At 41.4% G+C, this 26,729-nt stretch overlaps 3 protein-coding genes across 3 annotated transcripts in view; 1 reads left to right on the forward strand and 2 right to left on the reverse strand.

The window, feature by feature from the left end:
- Positions 1–6,420, reverse strand: part of luzp1 (leucine zipper protein 1) — a 76,087-nt gene extending 69,667 nt beyond the window's left edge. The window contains exon 1 of the mRNA XM_050061200.1: positions 6,123–6,420. The gene's annotated coding sequence lies outside the window, so the exon portion shown is untranslated. The remainder of the gene's footprint in view (positions 1–6,122) is intronic.
- A 10,480-nt stretch (positions 6,421–16,900) lies between these two features.
- ptafr (platelet-activating factor receptor) lies at positions 16,901–19,681 on the forward strand. The gene is made up of 2 exons (XM_050061218.1): positions 16,901–16,997; positions 17,465–19,681. The coding sequence occupies exon 2, from the start codon at positions 17,471–17,473 to the stop codon at positions 18,644–18,646; it is 1,176 nt and encodes a 391-aa protein (XP_049917175.1). The 5' UTR covers positions 16,901–16,997; positions 17,465–17,470; the 3' UTR covers positions 18,647–19,681.
- Positions 19,682–19,878: 197 nt separating this feature from the next.
- On the reverse strand, positions 19,879–25,695 carry LOC126400499 (uncharacterized). Its single transcript, XM_050061229.1, has 6 exons — positions 25,560–25,695; positions 24,916–24,999; positions 22,788–23,072; positions 21,001–21,132; positions 20,892–20,919; positions 19,879–20,789 (listed from the first exon to the last, which is right to left on the reverse strand). The coding sequence occupies exons 1-6, from the start codon at positions 25,561–25,563 to the stop codon at positions 20,663–20,665; spliced, it is 660 nt and encodes a 219-aa protein (XP_049917186.1). The 5' UTR covers positions 25,564–25,695; the 3' UTR covers positions 19,879–20,662.
- Between the last annotated feature and the right edge of the window lie 1,034 nt (positions 25,696–26,729).

A 26,729-nucleotide genomic window follows, 5' to 3' on the forward strand; every position in this document is an offset into this window, starting at 1 on the left:
AAGAGGAAGAGAGGAATGAATATGTACTGTTGAAGAGGAAAAAAAGAAGGTGAAGGGGAACAAAAAAGTTTAGGGTGAGATAGGGTCTGGAGAAGAGCAAACTCAAGAGTCTGATGGCTGTGTGTGAGGATGTCACGAGAACGATACTTCAGTACCAAGTCGATGCCAAAATTTAAAAAACATGAGGGTACTTGTTTTTCTCCAGAACTGTGGGTAGCCTACCATAGATACCAGGGATGCAACTCTTCCAAACATAATGGGACAGCATATACACATATAAATGTTGTAGTCTGCCATTAAATGCTAAAGGAAGAAGAAGACCACCATATCTTAGATGTACAAGTGCTGAACAACAACAGTGGAAGAGAAATATGTTAACATGTTTCCTCTCCCACATAATCTCATGAACCCACATGGACTAGTACTTCTGTTCGAGGCAGATCTTCAGGGATTAATAATAAAATTCAATTTGATCTAAATGTTTCTAATAAAGGAGTGTATATTAAAGTACATGGGATTTATTGTTTTGTTTTTGTAACGGTATGGAATTGGGTAACAAGAATTGTGGAATTTCACTGGTATTGGTATGGTATACTAAATATCTGGTATCATCACATGCCTAGCTGTAGACATTAGACACATACACACAGCACTGCAACTAATAATTATTTTCATTCATGATTATTTTTGTGTAAAAAGTGACCAAAAACAGTGAATACTGCAAATTTCCAGAACTCAAGATGAAGTTTTCATCAGTACAGACACCCAAATTGATTATCTCAAGTTTTTATAACAGAGAAAAGCAGCAACTCCTAAAACTGGACAAGCTAAAAGCAGAGAAAGTTGGGTATTTTTTTTGATGAGTTTGCTCTGATTATTGGTTAATTGTTGATTCATTTTCAACAGCAATTCAGAAGGATCAACAACACACAATAGCCTAAATATGCAGACACATACGGACATGCATGCTCCCATCTCTAGGGCTGCAACTAACGTTTACTTCCATGATTGACTTTCTCCATCGATCAAATTATTTGGTCTATAAAATGTCAGAAAATAGTTAAAAGTGCCCCTTGTAATTTCCCAGAGCCTGTTGTGACAACTGTTTTGTGCAACAGAAAGCCCAAAGCCTAAAATGTTCAGTTTACTATCATAAGAGGCAGAAAAGTATAAAACCCTGGCAACCGAGAAGTTGGAAGATGATGTGTGAAAATAGCTGCAAGTTCATTTTCTGTTGAGTGAGTAATTGATTAATGGAGTAAGTGTTTTAGCTTTTCACACCTACACCCCCCCCCCACCCCCACCACACACATACACTCCAGACACACAGTATGTATGTACACAGTCTCATTTAGGCGTCTTTATGGCATTAAGCCATCCTCCTTCAGATCTGCTAATAGACACACAGCAACTCCAGCTGGCCTGCGTATTGCCAACAGCAGCCTCTGTCCCGGATACTGAGCCCATTATTGCATTATCACAACACACACATACTGACAAAGGATATACACTCACAGCCTGTGTGTGGGCTTTAATACAAGCCTCTGAGAGACCATGATTCATGTGCGCTGTTCGAATTGTAACGCCTGCGATATCACTCTGTGTCCTGTGTGTGCATCCTCTGCTGCTCTATTCCTGGTGAGAGGGTTACGGAGGCTAAAAGTGAGAGTGTAGCACTAATAATAACCAACACCATTCGGGCCAAATCCTATCTGAGCTATCCATTACAGCTTATTAGGATGGATAGGTTTGGCTGGATGCTGACTGTTTATTCCTCTGAGGCTACGCTGACAATTTAAGTTGTCTTTATTATGCTAATAATTAATCAATCAGAAGTAAATAAATCTGCAACTATTTTGATAATTGGTTAATCATTTTAGTCATTTTTCAAGCACAAATGTCAAACATTTGCTGGTTTAAGCTCCTCAGATATAGAGATTTGATGGTTTCCTTTGTCATACATGATAGTAAATTGAATATCTTTGGATTTTGAACTGTTGATCATTCAAAACAAGCATTTTAAATACATTAAATTAGGCTCTGGAAATTTTTGAAGCCCATTTTCACTACTTTATGACATGTCATAGACAAAAACATTAATTGATTAATCAAGAAAATACTGCCAGATTAATTCACGATGAACATAATTGTGTATGGCGACTGTGTAAATATTGTTACCAATATTTACACAGATGGCAATATACTGCAAGTGATCTTATTTTAAAGGGACAGTCCACCCCAAAATCAAAAACACATATTTTTTCCTCTTACCTGTAGTGCTCTTTATTAAGCTAGAAAGTTTTGATGTGAGTTGTTGAGTGTTGGAGATATCGGTAGGGGAGATGTCTGCGTTCTCTCGAAAATAATGGAACTAGATGGCACTCAGCTTGTAGTGCTCAAAGTGCAATGCAACAGCAATGTCTCTTTCCAAAAATCAGACCTCGCTGTGAACAGTTTCATGCATAAACTACTATACTATTACACTCGCCACAGTATTAACACACAGCAGGAAACGTGCATCTACTCATCTTCGAGACACTCGTTCTCATGGGGCGAGATGTGAACATTAGTGCCACCCTCCTCTGTTGAAGCTGTAACATTAGCTAGCTCAGTGATGCTGGGTGAGCTAGCAGTAGATGCACGCTTCCTTCTGCATGGCGATACAGTTGGTGGCTGTAGTTTGGTGGAGAGAAAACAGTTCCAACATGAAACTGCTCACAACAAGATCTGTGGATTATCTTGATTAATGGAGCGTGATTTCTGGAAAGAGACACTGTTGTTGAGTTTTTAGTTGTATTTTTGGGAACTTTGAGCACCACAGACTAAGTGCCATCTAGTTTTATTATATTCCAAAGAAGGCATACATCTCCTGACACTAAGCAACTCACACCAAATCAATCCAGACTGATAAACAGCACTACAGGTAAGAGGAAAATATGTGTTTTTGATTTGGGGGTGAACTGTTCCTTTAAGTTTCAATATTAGCTGTAGGTCTTTCCACTTGTTTCTTATGGATTCTGATACAGGTTGAGCAAATGATTGAAACTATTTCTCAATATATGTTTCCAATAACAATATCCACTTTTATTTGAATGCACTTTCATCTACTGACGTCAGTATCCATGTACTGTAATTCCACACTGATGTGACGGTGCTACTCTAACAGCAGGGGCTCTGTCCATAAACCTTGATGGTGCGGAGTGGCGGTAATACTACCACCGACAGGCTGGGTTTGACATTCCCAGCGGTTTGATTCTCCCAGGCAGAAAACCTCAATATTTTAATTTAATCCCCAGAGCAGTCATTTAGCCACTCCGTAATCCCCAGGTCCAGTGCTTAGTCTGATAATTACCCTTATTGGACACCCATAATGATTAGTTTTTGGTTTCACCCAAAGCAGTGCAGGCAGTTTCATAGGGCGGTCGCGGCGTTCTGCGGAGTGGAAAACCAATCATGCGTGGTATAGCCCAGGTCATAAAAGAGGAGCGAGGGGTATGATTATTACTTTGCATGGCAGGCGACAACTCCTGGACAGGACATGGTGCAACCTCTGTTGTGTGACTTTCACTTGTTACCATCGAGATCACGTTGGAGAACACAAAGCAGGTGGTGGCGTTCATACTGTGTCAGCATTAACAGCCATCACGGCACTGAGGAATCATGTTCAGACGCTGAGAATTACCCCTCCTGAGAGCCAATGCAACCAAAACTTGGAGCGTGATTTCCCAAGACTGTAAATGCATGGATCAAGCAGTGATCAGGGAAAATTTAGACATCTCACTCCTCACTTTGCTGCTACTCTCATTTAATTTTCCCTTTGCATATCTCCCAACATTTCCAAACTGACAGCAGAAACTGCAGACATTCCCTCCACATGCGGTGTCACAATCCCCTCCAAAATACCATAGGAAACCCTTTTTCGCACATCCACCGCTGTGACAAGCCGCCATGCAAGTGCCTGAGAAGAATCCAGAAGGAAAGTGGGTTCACAGCAGCTCAGGCTGGTAGCTCAGCTGGTATAATCTACAGCTGGCTGGGAGGGCGAGCCTTACTGGAAAGTCATCAGTGATTTTTTTGTCTCCTTCATGTCTGAAACAGGTCAAGGCAGGTCCCCTCCATCTCCTTCCCTCCCTGTGCTGCTCTTTATGAGCCCCACCTGGCAGATTAGTATTCCACCACTACAACTACCTTTTTCTGCTGTTGACACATGCACACACACTGTTACTGTTCTGGTGAGGCAACACAGGGCACGTACTGTTCGGACTTCAGGCTCTGCCACCTTGGTTTCAAACGTGTGTGTAGCCTGTGCAGCACAACACATTCCACCTCACGTGAAGGAAAACAAACACACACACACAGATACTCAAACAGAGGAAACATGTCTTGCAACTTGCAACTTTCGGTTACTTTGGTTACTGTTTAACATGTCAACTTCAATATATTTAGTCAATAAAATGAAGCAAATTTGCAAAAATGTAGGCGACATCTTCAAACTGCTTGTCTGATTAACAGTCCTAAACACCAAAATATGCATATGACAGTCATGTAGACAGAGAAAAGCAACAAATCCTCACATTTGAGAAGCTGAAACCAGAGAATATTTGACATTTTTCCTTCATAAATTACCATTAATTGTCTGTCAACTGATCACCAAGTTTCAGTACAGCTTTTTGAGACTAACTTTCGGCTCTAGATCCAAGGCTTGAGTGTTGCTAAAAATATCAAATTATTGATTGTGAATACTTGAAAATGGTTTCAATGCTCATTTTGTGCAGTATTGACACACTGGTACCAGCTGTGCTTTCTTGCTCTCTCTTCTTGATGAAGTTTACTGCAGTTATACTCTGCTACTAACCAAGAAAAGTTGTCGATGTCATGTTACGGACTTGTTATATTTACCTTTTAATACACCCTCAATATCAATTTTCCCCTGTGGTATCGAAAATTATATCAAATACCGATATTTTTCAAGGTATTTTATCAAAGTTACAAATTCCAGTATCGTGTCAAAAGGCTGATTTAGCTCTTTTGCAGCTACACTGAGGTGGTCCACCACCCAAAAACTGTCCCCAGCACACAGACACATGTGCACAACTCATTTATCAGTCCTTTCTTCCAGCTGCTGCTACAATGTCTTAATTAACTGTGAACTCATTTGACAAATTAAATACAGGAGGAGCTCGAGTTTCCTTCAATGTAAAACCACTGTAATATCCTTCCAGTGGTTTGTCTCCATATGTCCTCCATACGTCTATTCCTGGGTGAATGCAATGTGCATATGGCGACTTCTGGTGCTCTGTTGTTTGTTTACAGTGTGTTTAAGTGAACCCCAAATATATTTAGCCCAGTACCTTGCACCGACAACAGGCCTGTGTCATATCTAGCACATATCAGTCTGTAATGTAAATGTTAGGGTTTATATTTGAGTGTATGGGAAAGCTTCCCTGTGTATCCTGAAGGAAAAGTGGGCCAAAACAGTGCATTTGGCTGTGTGGTACAAAGTCTAGATATGTTAGCTTCTGTTGCTGATACTGTATGTCAACAAAGGGAACTGAAACATTGACTTAATTCATTAAAAATACCCTTAAATTCCCATTTACTTCGAGAATAGGGGATTTACAGTTTGTTATATTACATTTTTAAGGTAATACCCTTACCGTATCATGGACTACATGAATGTCAAGAGCATGTTGGAGTGGCCAACACTTCATTTTAATGTTTTTACCCCATGTTGTGCTGGTCATGCAGCAGCCTATATGGAAAAGCTTGGCGTTATTAAGTGCGTAGACGCAGGCGAGTCGCAAATATGTCGCCAAATGCTTGAAACATTGTAAAAACGAGCAGAAAATAGGAAGTAAATGGTGTATGCACCGCTACATTTTAACCACCTGAGGTTTTCGCCGCAGTCCTGGATGCTTCCTTTTGGCTACAAAACGAGCAGAGGAGGAGGAGGAGGAGGAGAAGGACGACGAGGAGGAGGGTTGAAAAACTTGCCGCAGTTCAGACTTCTGCAGTCCCGACTGACTGGGTCCAACTCAGGAAGGAAGCCGCTATCTGAACCCCCTCTAAATACTGTTTCCCATGTTCCCCAGAAACACACACACAGAAATGAATAACTTTACCTTAGCCGGTCCACCGCCGGGTCAGAAAAACGCAGCGGTAAATCCACAACTTCACACGGCTTGAGCTCATGCGGACGGGAGGACTCGCTGCTGCCGACACGCCGAGGACAAGTTCATCCACATATTCTCACACACAACCCGGAGAGCTGGAGGCGGCAGGGGGGGAATGCGTTTTTTGGCTTCCCCCTCTCCCTAAATCACTTTCGTCGGTCCTTTCCTCTCGGATATTCCCCTCCCTGGCCCGTTGGAGATCAAACCATCACATTCCACCGCGTCCTTAACAATGAAAAAAGGTGGGTTTTCCTTTACTGCTGCCGGAGGACCCACCCCTCGGGATGACTCTGCCCGGTCTGACCGCAAAGAGAACGCCCTTCCCGGCTGCGAGGTCCCGCCTCTCTCCCCCACATAACACAAGTCTGGCCGATGGGGAGGAATGAATCCAAGCTGAGGTTGTGTGGATAGTCCCACTGTCTTAATCTCTCTTTCTGTTTCTATGTCTGCACACACTGTGCTTTTTAACTGAGCAGCATAAACTTTCTGATGCAACTAGGTCCTCCACAGGAACATTATAGCACAATTTGGGAGAACAAAATACCATTAAGAACACTTTACTGTAAACTTCCCATTGTACATCACAGTTTAGATCCCCACTGCAGTATAAAAAAGTGTCATAAAGTCACAATAAACTTAATGAATCACACCTGTAGCAATGTTACAAGAGTCTTAAAGTCAGCAAATGGGGTTAACACACTGATAACATTACTAAAAGTATATTTTCCAGTGGCATAGACATATTATAAACCCCCAGTGTATTGTCACTAAGCTTTTATTTTGGTTTGTGTGACAGGTCAGGTACACACTGGGGCATATCTAGGATTTGGGGACATTAGACCTCTTTTAGGGGGGTCAAGGGGATCATCCTCTTGCACCTCTATTGATCAATAAGCTCTATTTTGATGCTTTTCTATTCACCCAGGCACCTTATTTATATTAAAAGTACAAAAATATATCATTAAGAACACTTTACTGTAAGCTTCCCATTGTATATCACAGTTTAAATCCCCATTGCTGTATAAAAACGTGTCCATAAAGTTGCTATAAACTCAATGAGTCACACCTGTAGCAATGTTACAAGAGTCTTAAACTCAGCAAATGGGGTTAACACACTGATAACATTACTTAAAGTATATTTTCCAGTAGCACAGACATATTATAAATCCCCACTGTATTGTTACTAAGCTTTTATTTTGGTTTGTGTGCGCTGTAATGCCCATAAAATGTCCAGGAATGGCAAAAATGGCCGCCACAAAAATGCTGATTATTCTGCATATGCTTATAAATTCACAAATACCACAGTTAAACTCTTAGGGTTTCAGGTTGAGAAATGCGAGTGGCATTGCTGTGTTGGATGTTTAATGTGGGATTTAAGTCAAGGGGATCTCGAAGTTTTCCATTTAAAAGCAGTCTGTAATGTTTGCAGCTTAGATCGTGGACCTCGATTTGACAATAGTGCACCTTAAAAAAAAACAGGATTCGGAAAATGTGTTAATTACACTTAAAATTCGACTGTAGGGAGGTGAAGAGAAAGTCTGTGACCTTAACTTCAGAAAAACGTTTCAAAAGAGGATGGATAGTTAAATGACAACCACATGGCATTGAGTGAAATGATTTAGGAGGCACTGGATTATTTACACAATATTATAAATGTATTTAATTTTAAACTATCATGGCTATTGTCAGTACCAATGTATCGCAGAATCCCTACTCTGATGCAAGAAGTCATTATACCCTCTCTATTGGGTTAATAATGACAAGTTTTTTCAGCCTTATTCTTACAGGATATATTATCATTTTCTTTCCCTGAGTCCAAACCCAGTGCAGCTCAGAGACCCTGACCACCAAGACAGACACACAGATCGATCTGCACTGTATTAAACCCAACAAAATTTTAAAGCTTGTTAGAGAAATCTTTTATTGCGAATCTTATCTTGTACATCTAGTGCAGAGATGCTCAATTTGCTTCGCCCTGGGGTCAGTTTTGCAAAATGACAGGAGGCTAGGGGCCAGACGCAGCAGCCCCGGACACATCAGATATACACAGGGGCGTTTCTAGGATTTGAAGACACTTGGGGCTTAGCCCAGACCTCTTTTAGGGGGTCAAGGTGGTCCTCCCCTAGCACTTCTTTTGAGAAATAAGCTCTATGTTGATGTTTTTTATGCATTCTGGCACCATATTTATACTAGAAGTACAAAAAATCTCAGTGTGAATCAATTTTGTTTTCATTGTGAGTTGGACAATGGTTGGGGGGCACCCAGCACCCTATCAGGGGCCAGATTTGGCCCACAGGCTGTATGTTGAGTATCACTGGTCTAGTGTAGAATTGCTGGGGTGACCTCATAGTTTCAAACACCTAACCATTAGTTGTTTTGTTCCTTTTTTGGAGGAAAAGTACATGTACCAAAAGGTTAATTTTTGGGGGCAACCTCTCTCAACCCTGTTAGTGTACCTGGGTATGAAATACTCCCGCTGAGAGTACTAACTTCATGTGCCGTCACACAGTGTGATGACTGTAACAGAAGCTTATTGTTTGCTCTGTGTGTTGCAGTGTGATAATGGTGTGGCAGTAAATTTTTCATTGTCTTTCGGTTGCGTAACTGTGGAAATTACTTCGGTAACATGATAAAATACCTCATAACTCTTATGAATGTGATAGGCAAACAGCCAACCAGGTGAAGCCCTGCCCATACGCACATACACACATACACACACACACACACACGCACACACAAAATGTTTGTGTTTGTATTTCTTGAACAATTTAGGCTGATTCTTGCAGAACACGGCTTTATACAGCAGCAGGAGAGCACATAAACACTGCCGTCATTTTAAGATGCTGTTACATTATCAAAAACAGAATCTATTCTTCCTGATTGCTGTTTCAAAGAAACATCAGCTGCATATTGTTGCTCTCTGTATAAGGGATAGGCTGGAAAATATAGTTACTGGACGTCATCTGTGACCATGACCGTGTCTTGTGTGACTTAAACAGTTGTGTCATTTAAACGGTCCTTTGTGGAGAACACCACAGCCAAGCTTTTGTTTTCCCCCTCATTAAACATCCCTCCCTCGTAAAAGGCCATATTGCTCTAATCATATCATTTCACATAATGGGCTGGACGAGGTACGAATAACGTTATGGTGTTGCTCTCTCCAGGTGGGGAAAAGGCCAAATACACCAAGGAATCAAAGAGAAATTAAATCCTTTCAGACGCTGCTGCGAGCTCAAGGCATAACCAGGCATGCCCAGACACCTGAACGCCACAGCAGGAAAGCCAACCACAGGTGTATGTGAACATGCATACATATATCTGTATAAACTATATGTTTTCTCTGGATTTTTCTCATGTTTATGTGTCTTTAAAGATAAAGACACAGCATGAGAGGGAAATATAGTTTCAGGAGCCGTAGAATACAGGCTTTTGCCTCAGTTTCCAGAGCTGCTGGTCTGCTCTAGACATTAAAACAGCTCTTGATCTATGAGGAAGCAAAGCACAAAAAAATCCATCACAGCAATAGAAACAGTGAGATGACATATAAGTAAAGACAGGCATGGAAAATGCCTCTTTTTATGAGGACGTGTATCGGCCATGTTTCATCCGTCTTGAGAGGGTTGGCTCATGCACAGACAAGTTTCTGTCATTCTGGGAATTTGCCTTAATACATCAAATGGTATAAATGCAAATGCATAATACAGACTGCAATCTAATGCATAAAGACAGGGTCGCAGGGAATGTAATCTCCTGCAGCACATACTGTAACACACACACACAGGATTCAGGAAGAGCGGTGTTCAAGCCAACATCCTTCCTAATCACAAACATCCTTCACGGCGCAGCAACATTAATGTGTTCATTCTAATAAAACTTTGGGAATGCAGCAGCACAAATCATAATCACATTAACGCATTGATTGTCCTTTCAAAAGGAAGCCCCGTGATTTAGCTTCACATTTTAGGTATTTTATCTTATCCAGAGCGGCTTGCAGTGGCCGCAACAGCTGACTAATCTCTAATAATCCTGCATAGATCACCAAAATTACAAGCAGCCAATAGTCCAGAGTGCAAGGAGTGGGTCAATAGTCACCTGACGATATTCTTTTGACTACAAAATGAGCATGTAAGAAAAAAATTAGACCAGAGTAGGAGGATTTAATGCCACAATATGACTTTCCCTACTTTGTGTCCATTTTACAGCGGGGATAAGGATTAATGTGCTTAATTCACTGTCCTCTCAGAGCGGGTTATGGCCAGTATTTAAACAGATGTAACCCTGATGGATCAAAATGTGGGGCAGCTTGTCGTGGAGGGAAACATGCACTTATCTAAAGCCATCAAGCTCCGACAACATTGTGCAACATTGTGTAAACTCACATCAATGTAGCGCGCAGATGTCATGTTTAAAGGAACCCTTTGAAAAAACAGCATCGCTTGTACAATACTGAATCTAAATGGCTTGAAATCATGACAGTCCTTTCTGCTTTAATCACTTAAGGGTGATTTCCAACAGCTCCCACTGAGATCTGATATTTGAGGGTTTTATGTCTTAATTTGGAAATACAGGCTGTCCCATGAGAGAGAGAAAGAGAGCTCCAAATCCTTTGATGGAATAAAAAAAATCTTGTCTTACTGTCAGGTCTTATATTATCTTGCAGTACAGATGCCTCAGCCTGTCTCGCTCACCCTCGCATGGCCCTCTCTTTCTCACTGCAGGGGGACATTCCTCAAACCTCAGCCTTTGACATGCAGTAAATCTGCCCGAGAGAGACCTACACTCTCCGGTCTGCCAAGACACCCCTCTGCCAAGCAAGACGTGCAGCTAAACACTACCGATTGATCAGTTATCAGGCTCATACTTTCTCCCCTCTGTTCTTCATAAGTGGCCTCAGCGTACAGGCCGTGGTCTGTAAAATATCCTACTAGGGCGTTTCATGTCTGCCAGAGGCAAAGCGCCATGGATCAAGGTGAGGTGAAGGAGCAACTGTGAAAAGGTGTTAATGGGACAAGAGGAGCTCCAAGCAGGCAACTCCCTCCCTTCCTGCCTCCCAGAGGAATGCATGACTCTGGCTTCTGACTATATAGCTCTTACACGCTGATATCTACCTCTCCCATTAAAAAAAAAAAAAAAGAGGGAAGAAAGTTATGAGGCCTTGGCAGCATTCCCTCTCTGCGTCTCTGCACACCTGGACTCAAAGTGCAACCACTCCTTGGGAGGAAGGATTCCTTGGACTGACCCGTGCAGCAGTGCGGAACATCAGGGATCACCTGCATGAATCTGTATCTCATTATTTTACATTTTTCTGGGCCGTTTAGAGGCCATACAGAGGGGTGTCTATGAGAGAAGGATATCAGTTGGCATGCAGGCAGGAGCCGGACGCAGGTGTTGTCCATAGAAGAATTTGTGAAGCGAATCGCTACCACTGTGCCAGTGCAGCATGGGATGTCTTTATTTGAATCCAACCGTTATTTATTATTACACTGTAAAACTTTGCAAGGTGGTTCAACTTAAAATTGTAGGTTTGCTTTATAAATGCTGCCTCAGGGGTGCCCACTGGCTCACCTGGCAGAGCAGGAACCTTATGGTCAAAGGCTTGCCGCAGTGGTCCTGGGTTCAGTTCTGGCTGTGGCCCTTTGCTGCATGTCCTCCCCTCTTTCTCTAAAAAATGGGCATCATATGTCTGGCCTGGCACCTTTTCCTCTAAGAACATCGCTAGCGATGGCTACAGTAATCTTGAGTCTCCCTATCTAGGCTAGCTGCGGATTCCAAATCCAAAAAGGGGAAAGTCTCAGGGGAAAATGAAGAATTTAATAGTGCGTGGACAAATTAATTTGCTTTTATCGGCAATGCTGCAAAGGTAATGTACCAAGTAATCATAAATAGCTCACTGCAGGATAGCCATTTTGTGCTAAAACATATTAATGAATGCTCATTTAGATCAATTAGTAATGTTGAAAGGCTAAATTTGACTTAAAAGGCTATGCTACCTTTATTATGAGGCTCAAATATGTTTTGCGGCTCCAGAGAGATTTTTATTCTGTCTGGAGCTTTTTTGATAGTAAAGGTTGGCGACTCCTGCGCTAGACTTTCCTATCTAATAAAGGCAAAAATACCACAAAATAATCTTTAAAAAAATGCTGCCGTAAGAATGCAAATATGGCAAGGTGAAACTCCAAACAAGAGTAGATCTGGGGTTCGTTTGTACTTTCACTTTTACTGACGAGCGTGTTAACAAACAGTAATTGACAGTCCTTCATACTATACCCTTAAGTCAGCTCGATTGTTGTGAGAATGTTTTTAAGAAAACATGTTCAGTAAAGTTAACATAATAAAAGACTTTCCTGTTTTGATTCACTCTCACTGCTCTCTGGAGCATCAGAACGTTAAAGACTAGCTGGTGGACATGGTGGAGCTAAGGAGACAAATATTTCCCTCAGGAGTTGGTTGAAAACAAAAACAGTTAAGAGTGAATATTGATCTTGCATTCATCAGGTGGCCAGAGACATGACTCATAATGAATCACAGTCGCCCTCTGTGTCTGCTTGATGAGCAAGTGATTGTTAACAATTTTGCTAGATGAACCTAAAGTGTGTATCAGTATTTTGGGTGACATGGTGGTAAGGTGGTCAGCATAGTTGCTTCACAGCAAGAGGGTTCCTGGTTCAAACCTCATGGTGGGGGAGCCCTTCTGTACAGAGTTTGTGTGTCAGTGTAGGTTTTCTCCAGGTACTCCAGCTTCCTCCCACAGTCCAAAGACATGCAGGTTAATTTGTGACTCAATATTGCCCGCATGTGTGATTGTAAGAAGGGGAATCATTGTTTCTTTGTACGTGTCAGCCCTGTGATAGTCTAGCGACCTGCCCAGGGTGTACCCCCGTCTCTCTTTTCCACTATCACCAAGTGGCCAAGTTATATTTTCAGAATTTGAAGAGCCACTTCTTCCTTTGTCACATGGGCCTTATGGCTGTGTCTGCTCCTGCCAAAGTCAGCTCTGTGTCTGAATCATGCAAAGGTAGACACTAATCTCCAGAGGCGTGGACTTGAGTCACATGACTTGGACTTGATTCAGACTTGAGTAAAAAATTTAATGACTCAACTTGACGTCATTAATGAACACTTGCAAGTTGACTTGGACTTTACCACCTGTGACATGTGACTTCACCTGGACTTGAGCCCTCTGACTTAAAGTTACTTGACATCTTCCTCCAACCCCCCAAAAATTGAAAAGTATGTTATGTAAAAAGTGTGCCACGAGTCAATTCATTTCCTGAATAAACTAATGTTAATGCTATTCATTCCCAGCAACTTGACACATAACTCCCCTAATGATCCACTTTGTTTGAACCAATCCGACAGCATCCAATCAAGTTGCAGGAGAAAACCACGAAGAATTAATATTACTGAACCCCAGCTGGATTTTGTTTGCATAAACAAAGTATGTGGTGGCCAACAAGGAAATAAATTGCAGTATGCAAAATGTGTGGGTAAAAACAAAAACTTTCAGCACACGTGTTTTAACAAATAAGGACACGTTTTAAATAATTCATGCTTTTTGTAAATTCAATACATAATTACTCTGTTGTTGAAATAGCAATGACATTTGGTAGAGCACATTATGACTTGTTCAGGACTCAGACTTGAAGTTTAAGACTGGAGATGTGACTTGGGACTCATCATTCTCTATTTGGGACTTGACTCAGGACTTGCCTGTCTTGCCTTGAGACTTGCTTGTGACATGCAAAACAATGACTCGGTCCTGTGCGTACTGTTCCTTTAATATGTACTGCAAGACACAGCAAGTTTCTATCATGTATGTTGTCTTTAACTACAAAAGAGAATGCTCTGTGGTGAGTTTTAACCCTCAAACAAAGCATGCTGGGAAGTCTGACGATACACTGATCATGTTTCAAACACTCAGCAGTGCAATCATGCAACTCATCATTTCTAGTCACGTGACTTCAAGTCAGAGCAACTCATGTTTGCTTGTCTGAGAGGCATCTGAGAACTTTTGAGTATTTGATAAGAGTTGTTTCTGCTAAACTGCTGGTTGATGATGTTTTACAGTGTACACAATACAGTCACACAAATCAGACAGCATTCTTTGAACCAGACCACAGCTCACATAAGCTCCTCTCCATTTCATGACCAAGACAAATCTCACTTGCTCGCTGTGGAATCTTCTGAATCCACACCCCAAACCACGAGCAGCAAGATGTATCGTGAAAATTTCTTTTTTTTACAGTGTAGGCCTGTATACCCAGCAATGGCACAGCACGTCTGGCAGTCATGCAGGGCACAACCACCAAAAAGCTCTGCTCTCTTGTTCCACCGCCAAGCCATAATAACAGCAATAAGGTTGGGGAGGCTCGTTAACCTTAATCTAGGAATTACACTGTGGCACCAGGGAGAGGACGTGTTGTGTTGTGTGCTTGTACATAGGAGCCGGAATTAGACATTCACCACAGAGGGAGGGGACTGCTGCTGCTTTGAACTACACAGAGTGAGAGTGGTGGTTCATGCAGTTCACACAGTGCCTTAAGGAGACTCACCTGGACTAAAATCACTTCATCACTGCTCACTGTTTGAAGCACAGAAGTCCTTTGCTCTTTTTATTAGGCTCTTCCTCCCCCGTGTGGTCAAAATGCATTACTGCACATATGCCTGGCACACACACTGTTATATGTGGGTTACAAAACCTCACAAAAATCTAAAGCTATATTATATATTGTGAAGAATTTTTCTTATCATGTAGAACATACTTTAAGAAAAATCATTTTATAGTGTGCCAACATCAGGAGAAAGCACGGGGACAATACAGTGGGTGCTGCTGCTCCTCAAAACGTCTGTGCACGTCCCAGATGAGCTGAACAGAGAACGATTAAAGCACACTAATGACATTAAATTACATCAAACGAATCTGTATTTAGACTGAACGACTAATTGTCATCATTCGGACTTTTAGCCTCAATTATTGCTCACTGAGGAGACAGAAACTGGCTCTGGCAGCCTGTTAATTAATTACCGGCGTTACTTATTAAATGTCTAACATGGGAGTTAAAATTAAAGTAAAACTCTAGTGATTTCTGAAGAAGTTAGACATACTTTTGGTTCCTATTTAGGGCAGACTGAAGTTCATGTTTGGAAAACTTAAAGGTCCAGTGTGTGAGATTTAGGGGGATTTACTGGCGTCAAGCAGTGAGCATTGCAGATTGCAAGCAGCTGAAAATTCTTCTGGTTAGAATTGGGTAACCTGTGAGTGTGTGACATGTGCTTCACTGTGTGTGTGAAGGGAAGCAGCTCTCTCAGGGTGTCATAGTGAAAATGGCAGGCGGTAAAGAGAGATGATAGTCAGCAGAATTAAGTGTTTAGATGAGCTCAGGGCTACTGTTCAAGGGCCATGTTTATTGTTTTGTGGTGAAGACTGCAATAAAGACACCCAAACGCCTCACCATCCTTCCTTCTGCAGAGTATTCCGGACTGCTAGAAGCTAGTTACAAGCTAATAACGAGCCAAGCTAAAATTATTAATAAGCCAGCGTGTTCCCAACTACGGTTTGGAGACGGTAAGCTGTCATGAAGAGAGGTAACAGTTGCTCAGAAGGGGGCTAACCAGGAGCTAAATTATCCACAGATGTCTCTTCCTCTCCAAAACAAATGGACCAGGTGATTAAAACTGGTAAAAACACTGAATAAGGCAGTTTCACGTTACAGATCAGTGTTTCTATGATGCTATTTGGCTCGTTGGAGACAGGCCACCAGCCCAGCACCTGCTTATATGTGCTCACCTTCTTCTTTTTCTCTGATAACTAAAGATCCAGACGTTCAGGAGGTTTCTACCGGGAGTTGAATTATCTGCAGAGGTCTCTTCCTCGCCAAAACAAAATGGACATAATGATTTAAACCAGTAAAAACACTGAATAAAGCAGTTTCAAGTTACAAAGACAATGTTTTTCAGAGGACCCACTCCCTATGTAGATGTTAATGAGTCATTTTAAGGTAATGTAAAGACTACAATTCTTATTTTCAGGTGATTATACACTTAAAAAAACAACAACATATTAATAATGCTATATTCCATTTAGCCTATATATTCCTCTAAATCTTACACACTTAACCTTTAATTCTAGAGGGGAAAAAATGTGTCAGTGGCTCACAGCAAGTGGGTTCCTATTTGAACCCAGGGTGGGTAAGCCCTTCTGTGCGAAGTTTACATGTTCTCTCTGCGTCAGTCCAACTTCCTCCCACAGTCCAAAGACATGCAGGTTTACTGGTGATGCAAAATTGGCCATAGGTGTGAATGTGAGTGTGAGTGTGAATGATTGTCTGTCTCTATGTGTCAGCGTCTGGTGATGTGTACAGGATGTACCCTTACTCTTGCCCTATGTCAGGTGGGATAGGCTCCAGCTCCATGAATATATAGATATATATATATGTGTGTGTGTGTGTGTGTGTGTGTGTGTGTGTGTGGGAAGGTTACTTTTGAAATGTAATGGAATACAGAGTACCAGCTACCCTATTAAAGCCTGCATTAAGTAACTAACTGTAAAACTGACATTTCCTCGAAGTAGGCGTCCTTTTGTTCATTTTGACTGACAGAAACAAACAAGGGAAATAAAGGAGGTGAAAATGAGCGTTGCACCATGCAGGGTTTTTCCTTACCCCCCTCCTCCTCCTGACACCTCCTCCGTCTAGAACTTTGTAGCATTGGCATGTACACGCCCATTCAGTCAGTGTAACAGTAATTTAAGGCTGTGCCGACACTGTTAGAGTTCATTTCCGCAGAGGATATTAAGAAAGAAGACAAAGAAGAAAAAGCAGGCTGGTAAGTTGACAGCAAGAATTTTCTTTAAGTCTTTTCTCAGAATAAGTACGGCATATTAAGGCCAGGTCTGATTTAAACTGTGAGGCTGATCTGGACAAATCAAAAATGAGTCAACCTTTTAACTCACCAATGAGCTGTGACTTGAATATGAGCAATTAATTAATAAATGAGAAGATGCAAATCTCAGAAAAGTCATAATTGAGAGGAAAATGTACTTTTAATACCTTGCGTGATGCTCCTAATGTACTTTTGTTGAAAAAATAGTGGACAAAATAATAGAAACACCTGTAACACCTAACTATAAAACATTTCAACAGCACCACAAACCACATCCTCCAAAATGATAAACCGGCTGAAGCAAGAATACAGATTGTCTATTGTATTGTATTAGACTTAGTTTTAGCTAGGTGTACCTAATAAAATGGCAAAAGAACATTGACACTGACGTCACGTTTGTTCTTCCACAGGCAGATATGTTGACCTCAACCACAGTTGCTGTAACAGGGACCTCTGGTCCGAACTCCTCGGCCAGTAATGGCACAACCTTCCTTGACTCTGAGTTCCGTTACATCCTCTTCCCCGTCGTCTATGGCATCATCTTCATCCTGGGCCTCCTCGCCAACATCTACGTGCTGTTCGTGCTGCGCTGCCTCCGCCAAGCCAAGGCCATGGGCGAAATCCGCATCTACATGACAAACTTGACCATCGCTGATCTGCTTTTTGTCCTCGCCCTCCCCCCTTGGATTGGCTATTACAGTCGGCATGGCAATTGGGTCTACACGGATTTCATGTGCCGGCTGACTGGCTCGTTGTTCTTCATCAACACCTACTGCTCCATCCTCTTCCTCGGGGCCATCAGCGTCAACAGGTACTGGGCGGTCACCCAGCCTTTGGATGCAGCTTCCTCAGACCACAGACGTCGTGGGATTATCATAAGCGTTGTCATCTGGACGTTGACTGTAGCGATGGCTATTCCATCTCTGGCATCTCCAGGGACCAACACCGACGAGAACGATGTCACTCACTGTTTCGAGGGGTACCAGAATGAATCCGATACCCAGAAGAGAACAGTAGCTGCCACTCATTTTGCAATTATCGGCATGTTTTTTGTCGTCTTCTTTCTGGTCGTGGTGTGTAATCTCCTCATTGCTCGAGCGCTACTCTCTCAAAGTGCTCCTCAGTCAGAGTTAAAGTCTGCAACGATCATATCCAGAAAGTCCACCAGGACCGTGTCCACCTCAACCAAAAAGCCAAGGGGGATGAAACGTAGAGCTCTGCGGATGCTGTTAGCAGTAGTGGGCGTGTTTGTGCTGTGCTTCCTGCCCCACCATGTAATTCAAGGCCTCTGGACATTGGCGGTGTTGCAGATCGGAGAGGGCTGGGGCCACGTCGGGTGGAGCCAGAAGACTCTTCAGGCGCTCAATGATGCACATCAGATCACTCTGCTTCTCATGGGCCTCAACTGCATTTTGGATCCTGTAGTTTATTATTTTGCCACAAGGAAGTTTCGAGGGTTCATCATGGCCCATATTAAAAAGATGGCAAAGGGCGATGGGTGCTCGCAGACAGTCACCTCGCAGCTCTCCATGGACAGCAGGAATCAGAGCCATAGACTCCAGAGCGAGCACCCGCAGCCCGAAGAGGACTGATTTGAACATAGATGCGTGTGTAGAAGACTTTCATGTTGCCACTGATTCAAGATAACATACAGTATTAAGTTGCACCTAAAGAACTAAAGCTTTAGTGTATATGTGGTATGAGCGGCTGAACACCCTCAGTTTGACGTGGTTTCACAAACATTATCTTGACCTTTTATCACGTCCTACTGTCGAAGCTGCGGTCTGAATTGCAGCACTCCCTCTGCTCTTCCTGCGTGAAGTACAAGCTGAAAGCAGAAGTTTTGCAAGCAGAAGTACATAAACAAATCAATTACAGCTCTGAAATTTTCCGCAGGAGGACACTTTCTCACTTTACTCTATGAAATGAACGAATGAAATGAATGAAATGAACTGAGATGAGATGAGACACCGGACGTATTATTCAAATCCTCCCACAGGTGTTGTTCTGCACGAAGTGGGGCACTAGAAGTAAAGCATGATACACGTACATACAGAGCCCAGTTGTGTTGTTTGCGGTGTTTAAAGTGGAGCCTCTCACTAGATTGTGCACACCCTCCAACTTAGTGGGTGTACTTGCTTTGCCAGACGTTATATCAGTAAAATATGTGATGAGATTGTCTCACATCAGATAACTTTCAGGTTTTTTAGCTTTGCCTGGACACGTTTTATCCAGTATTGTGAAACCAGGGAACAGAAGTAATAAAGTGTGAGCTACGTTTCCCCTCAGGCATCCAATATTGTGACACTGCCTATATGTCACATGGTAAAACTCCCATGACTCACCGTGACAAAGGAACACACTTATTATTATTCACCTATTATGAGGCCTATATGTAATATATTGTATTTTTTTTTTATATTCTATCAGATTGAAGAGGTATTTTTCATTCAGTGGAGCAGCTTTGGTTGTATTTTATTTTGCTCAGAAGTCTGTGTAATGTTATTTTGATTTTCAAAATGAAAAATATGCTGTTTTTTTATTCCATATAAACAACTGTTGTAATTAGAATTTGATTTATGTCTTTCATGTGCAGTATTGTGATGATTAAAGTACATTAAAAAATCTGTGTTTGACATATCTATCAATCTGTGTACACACACAAGCGCAAATACACACACACACACACACACACACACACACAACAGAACATGTGGTTTAAAGCAAAGACTTACAGCAATTTATTGGTTTTATTAAAATGTACAAACAGAGAAGGAAGTGCCTCTTGCTGTTTGGTGGGAAGCTTTTTACCTAGGTAGAACTACAGGGGCCATATTCACAAAGCTTCCTCGTACAAAGAGTTGCTCCTGGTGACAAACTTCTAAGAAATTCGTCATGATGTTTTGTCAGTGAACCTTGTGAGTTGTAATGGAGCCACATTATGTACCGTTACCTTTGCTAAATGTTGCTGTTGCCCCTGCTTTTATATGAGTAGAGGAAAAGTCCGCTAGCCACTAGGCTAATTTTTACAATGTAAAATGCCATAGGCTTGTGCTAAAAACATTAGCATGTTGTATTTGTGGGGAAAATGTGTCCAGATAAGGACAAGTGTTTGCTTGTGAATGCTGCGAGTTATAGTGAAGCTGATTTGTGTACTTGTGTTTGAAATTGTCTCTTTTAAGCCATTTTTAATGTGTGTTTTGAATCAACTAAACTTTACAGCACTTCACAGAAACCCTGCTGCTGACTTGTGTTTTGGAGGTGTAACTGCAAAGTGACACAGACACACCACCACACAAGTATAAATGCTCACAACAGCGTAGGGGACGTGCGTAGGCTACGGTGTAGGATCTGCAGCAAGACTCCTTACTAAAAAGATTTTAGGCTAAGTTAGGAGCTCTCTGATAGTATTCTCCAAATGTTTGTGAATACGGCCTCAGATCTTCATGCTATCCACATTCAGATTGTGTTCAACATATTGTATATATTATATTATATGGCAAACCTCATCTATCAGGTTAAAGGCTGAGATGCTATAGATACAGAGACAGATATTCTGCGGCCTAACAACATGCTTTGTCATTTTAATGCACAACTCCACCCTCCCATCATGACAGACTTGAGTACACATTGTCCACAGTGGCATTGCTGGGGTCCAGATCAGTGTAGTCTTGGCTGGTGTTCGTGTAATTCATGTACACATCTCCGTCCATTTCAGTCTGTTGCACACCTCCCCTGGTGTGCAGAAAAATGTGAGCAGACTGTCAACATACACAGCTCATGGCATGTGAACAAATTACACACACCAATATGAATATATATTTTCAAGGGACTTACTTTGATGACTTTTCAGGTCCAGGAAAACCTTTAGGAGAACAAAGAAATTAAAATAATCCACAGAACATTTTATTAGAATTTGACCTCAACAGGAAATGCTCTTCTTTACCTTTAGCCGCAGTATTGGAGGAAGTCTGTGTGGGACCAAATCTTTGCCAGCCCAGCCAAAAGAGAATAGCAAAGTTGATGATCAAGGCCAGGAGAGAAAGGAAAAAGGCAGCTACTCCTAAATTCTCAGCAGCTGTTGTGAGTCGGGGAAACAGAACAGAATGGCAGGAGAAAGGCTTTAGTTTTCGTTGAAAAGACAAAAAGTGCATTCTATTTTTGTGCATAACAAACACAAACATTGTCTTTGCTTACTGTTCAAATATCAGACAATATTAGCATACTTAAGATATATACATGTGCATATGTTGGCATAAAAAATAATGCAGATGATACCTATGTTTGAGGCAATTTAGAGGGAGTGCTGTTGTATTATTCGTCCACTAACCCTTTCCAACTAGTCCAGACACAGGGTCCAGATTCCTCTTTTCAGAGTTTCCTCTTTTCATTAGTTTAAAGTCCCACAGTTAAATATAGTCAGCGTCATACTTGCATTTGGCCATGTCTCAAACTAGTTTGCTGTCTCTGTCCAGTAGCTGTCATATAGTCACTTGCTCTACAGCGGAAAACAGCTCTTCAAAATAAAAGCTCTGTGCTGGAAATTTACTGTATTTAGAAATAAAATGTGGGTTTTTTTTTACAAACTTGACACATTTGTGAGTCACTTGTGGTCCATTCAGAATGAGCCTGTAACCCACTGAACTAGAGGTCACTGACAAATTTCCACTCAGTACATATCACAGTTCTTTACCAATAAAATTTAACCCTGCGATAACTGTTAATCTGACCACTTGGGAGCAATGGGAACACGCTGTAAAGCACTGATATATTATCACCTTTTAAAGGAATATTACACCCACAAATTGATCATTTGTGTATCAATTACTCATCCCATGTTACACTGAATTCATGTGGAAAACTTTGTTTTTCTTGCGTGCCTCCATGGTGAACAAAGAATCAAAAAAAGGCTACATTTTTTGATGAACTGAAATAAAGGCGGGCCGCATTTAATACCAGCAAAACTGAGTATATGATGGGATAAATAAGAATGGATTTTACTGGACAAGTTGTGTGAGAGTTTGTAAATAGATATTATAGTATAGTTTTGCTGTTTTCAAACATGGCCCCCCTGTCCTTCAGTTCTTCAAGAATTGTCTCCATTTTTGGATTCTTCGTTTAAAGTTGAGGCGTGCGAAAATAACCAATGTTTTCTTCATGAATTCAAAGTTAACACGGGGTGAGTAGTTGATATACAAATGATTGATCTGAGGGCGAAGTATTCCTTAAAGTTTATCTGGTGAATGTGTTAGCAAACAGTTGCCTATGTACTCATCCAGCAGCAGATATGGAGCAACGTATCATTCATTTGGAGATCATGTTTCTGTCTCTAAATGTCAGTCCAATATTTACTCTTCTTCTCTATCTGTTTTTGATCTCCGTTGACTCAAATCCAATACAGTTTTTGTCAAATTCAGCAAATATCTCCCTGCAGTCCTGTGGCTGTCTGTTCTCTGTGTGTGGGAGAGCACTGAAAAAAAACCTAACACTGTAGATGGGAAATACACAAAAAGGCTCAGACTGAACCACACAACACTATTGCGGGTACTTTCACATCCTCTTCCACAAGGGAGCTACAGCGTGATAGTAATGAAACATAAATACCATTAGAGATATTACTGGAGCTTCTGAGGGAGCACTGACAGGACAAATAAGAACAGAACAAAAATCTGAAAGACACATTAAAGATTCTCAGAGCTGAGGGAAACTGCAGAGTCAAAACAGAGCACCAACCTGTTGCTTGCATGGAGATGATATAGACTTGGTGGTCAGGGCTCGTCACGTTCTTCTGAGTTAACTGGCTCTTGGCACAGCAGCGGTAAAGCCCGCTCTGCTCTGGCTTGGTAAGAGTCAGATGCCTACTGTAGCCCACTTCTTGCCAGGTCTTATTTTGCAGGTGTTTCCAGGTCCACATGACGGTGTCTGGCATGGCGTAAGCGCTGCAGTACAGGTCGACTCTTTGACCTGCTGCAACTGGGTAGTCTGGTGTGGCCACAACTTGCAGAGGAGAAAGCTTTTCTGGGGAGGAACATGGGTGGGGTGGAGGATGAGGAGGACACAGAATGAAGGATGATGGATAGAGGAGGGAGAGAGAGATACATTTTCGGCGTCATCAGTGACATAGTTCTAGAAATGCCATTGGCTGTTTGGTGGTTGGTCTGTTCACTACAGTGGTCCAGACTGAAATATCTCAGCAACTATAGGATCTAATGTCATTAAAACTTGTACAGATATCATGTTCCCCAGGGACGAGTCCTGATGACTTTGGTGATCTGCTGACTTCCCATCTAGTGGCATCATCAGGTCAAAGTTAAAAATGCCCAGTACTTTGATTAACGACCAAATACTTGCAATATTAATTTAATAATAATGGCATTCCTATAAGACCAATAATCTATGTTTTGTATTTAATACTAATGAGCAAATGTTAGCATGCTAACATGCTAAACCAAGATGGTGACCAAGGTATACATCACAGAGCTGAGAAGTTGGAGGAGCTATTTGATTTTAGAAGTAAAAGTCTCATTCATTTTTCCCATAGAGAATGTTACATGGCTCACAGTTGGATCAGAACTCTCCTGATTAAATTATCTGTACAAAACAACATAAAGAACTCTGTCAGAAAATATGTGGTTCTTTGATTAAAAGTTGCATGTACAAGCCTGTGAATATAAAAAGTAAGACATTAACTAAGACTCCCAAGTAGCTTTAATTCTTATTGATAATTCTTAATAAAAGGAATGTGTCGTTTCCTGTTTTAGTTTGTTTTGGAGCCACAACGTAACATTATGCAACATGACATCTCACAGGGAACATTGGCTCTAATCAGTATTACTCTGCAGTTGATTCAGTGTGTTTGGAGCACAAGCTTAAGAGTGCAGTAACCACAGTACACTCCTTTGTCATCTGGGGAGAAAGTATCAGACTCTCTGAAGAAATCACAGAGTTTTGTGAGTTGTGGAGTTAGGAGAAATGTTCTGAAATGCTGTTCTGAAATTTCTTAATTATTTGTGCCCTCTTGTTCATTCAGCAAAGGCATTCATCCGTAACCGTCACCAGACTATCGCAGGGCTGACACATAGAGACAGACAATCATTCACACTCACATTCACACCTACGGCCGATTAAGAGTCTTCCGCATGTCTTTGGATGGTGAGAGGAAGCCGAGTACCTGGAGAAAACCCACGCTGACATGGGGACATGCAAACTCCACAGGAACCCTCTTGCTGTGAGGCGACAGTGCTAACCACTGCACCGTATTTGAATCAACAGAGATGTCAGCTAATACGACACAAGTATTTCCACGTGTTTTCCTGTACCCCTCTCTGACTGGTCTCGACTTGCCTCAGTTCCAGTCATTAAAGATACAAAATTACAACACTGCTGTCTTCTTCAGTGACAATTAACTGCTCAAATTTGTGAGTTATTCGAGGCTAAAGGCGCCTATGTTTGGTATTGGTAGGTCACGCGTAGCATTTGGTGGGACATTGCCTCTTTGAGCCCATGCTTAGGAACGGTCTTGAAGGCTGTTACACTACACCAAAATTACAAACAAAACATGATTTCTCCAAAATCACACAGCATAAACCTATATCACTGTCCTGTGCTTCTGCGTTCAGTACTACTGGAGATATCTTTTGAGAAAAAACTGAAATGGGGAAAAGCATTTCTAGAACCAGTGACCTCTTCTACCTGTTAAACATTAGCATATTAGCATTGGCATTGTGATGTAGCATTAGCTCCAGTTACTGCAATGTAGCCTACATACTCACAGAGCTGCCAGTGTTTGCTGTAGACTCTTAGTCTCATTTTTAAATATTTAATTTAATTGAAATGACTAAAGAATCACATCCTGTATTACCTTCCACAGTCACTGCATTTGTAGTTGTAGAAATTTCCGTGGTAAATAAATGGATTGGTGGCCATGTTGTTATTAGGGATTTCACTGTAAAGACAACAAGGAGCACAAATAAATGTTGACAGTATATTTGAAAGCACATCCTGGATTCTGTTATTACATTCACCAATAAAAAATGGTCTTACCTGTGCTCTCACACAAAATGAACAGGAGGAAAAAGCTGAGCAGCATGTTGTTTTGAGATGAACAAAAAGCAAAAGCCACTCTCACTTCAGGTAAACAGGTACAAGAGTGAATCAAATGTAATAATCAAAGCACAGGTGAGAATGGAGGAAGTATCAGATTGGGAAACTAAAAGAAAAGGAAGTTTCAAGTTCCTTCTTCCTGTTACAATTCTGCAGAATTAATAAATAACATACTCAGTTTGATATACTTGGCAAGCAGCAGAGTGCAATGTGTCCGTCTCTTGTACCTTGTTATTGGAAATCTTGGTATAGCATTTAAAACAACAGGCAGAAAAAAGTCAAAACAGGAAAAAGGAAAAACTATGAATACATAAAAACACAGAGCCCTAGCTGAGCAAAACCAAAGAATAAGAGCAACACAAATGAGCACTGAGCGAATCATAATTAAAGCTATAATCTCACCCATGAGAGCCTTCAGTTTGTAACATTTAAAATCCGTCAATCAATGTATGACCCGCAGGAAAAGCAGTTAACCAGACTCCACAGAACTTTTAATGGTTTTTTAAATTTCAGAGCTGGCGGGCAAGTCTATCAGACTCTCGACACACTTGGTTTTAAACGTTTCATATCTGCGACAGTGGTCACCTTCAGGCTCAGGCTGCGATGACAGCGCAGATTGTCGGACAGTTTGACACCAGACCTCTCACCTGAGGCGAACGCTCAGTGGCTGCCAGAGCGGGTCAGGAAAAGCGAGTGGATTTTAGATGGTACTGCAAAAAGCACAGAAATTAAAGAACAATATATCAGACTGTTTTAAGCTCCTACTTCATGATTTAGTTCTATTAAATTATATTATTGTTAGATGTTCCTGTTACGCTCATAATAACATATGGCTACTCACATTTATTGTGTGGACAACACTACAATAAATTTTGTCCCCAGATGTGAGGTGGGTCACAATGTCACTATGCCAACAGCTTTACTTTGTCCCTTATAGTTGTGTCCTTCAAATGCAGGAAGTGGTTTCTCTTGCTTCATAAAACTGTTGCTTAAACAAACCAACAGATGTTGTTTGTCACTGCAGAACAAACCCATGTAGGGAGACAGGGAACAGCTTCAAAACACAAAGTGCTGACAGGTAAAAATAAAACTTTTACAGAAGTAGATGCAGTAATACCACATAAGTAAAAGACGCAACTGAAAGCCAAAGTGATGCAAGTACAGAAGTTATACGAGCAAAACATGTCAAACCTGAAGTAAAATCAAGTGGGCATTCTTGAGCAAACTTTATCTGAATTCTACCAAACTACTTCAGTAGATGTCACACTTAGTAACACTTCAAGATGTCTTAATGATGAGCAACAGGAATTCATGATACATCCTGCATCAATGCATTACTTCAGCATGTCTTTGTACCCTTATCATGAATCATACATTTATGATTTATGACAATGGTTACAGTATATAGTTATAGTATGGTAACTATTATAGGCCGGTGGTTCTCAAATGGTGTGCCATGGCACACTGGTGTGCCAGGGGAGTCTGTGATAACCACACATTATTACTGCAATATTCAACTGGGCCTACACAGAAAGTTATGTATGAATTTTTAATAGACTGTGAGACAACCCA

Source organism: Epinephelus moara, chromosome 14 (genome assembly GCF_006386435.1).
Source record: "Epinephelus moara isolate mb chromosome 14, YSFRI_EMoa_1.0, whole genome shotgun sequence".
NCBI classification, from domain to species: Eukaryota; Metazoa; Chordata; class Actinopteri; order Perciformes; family Serranidae; genus Epinephelus; species Epinephelus moara.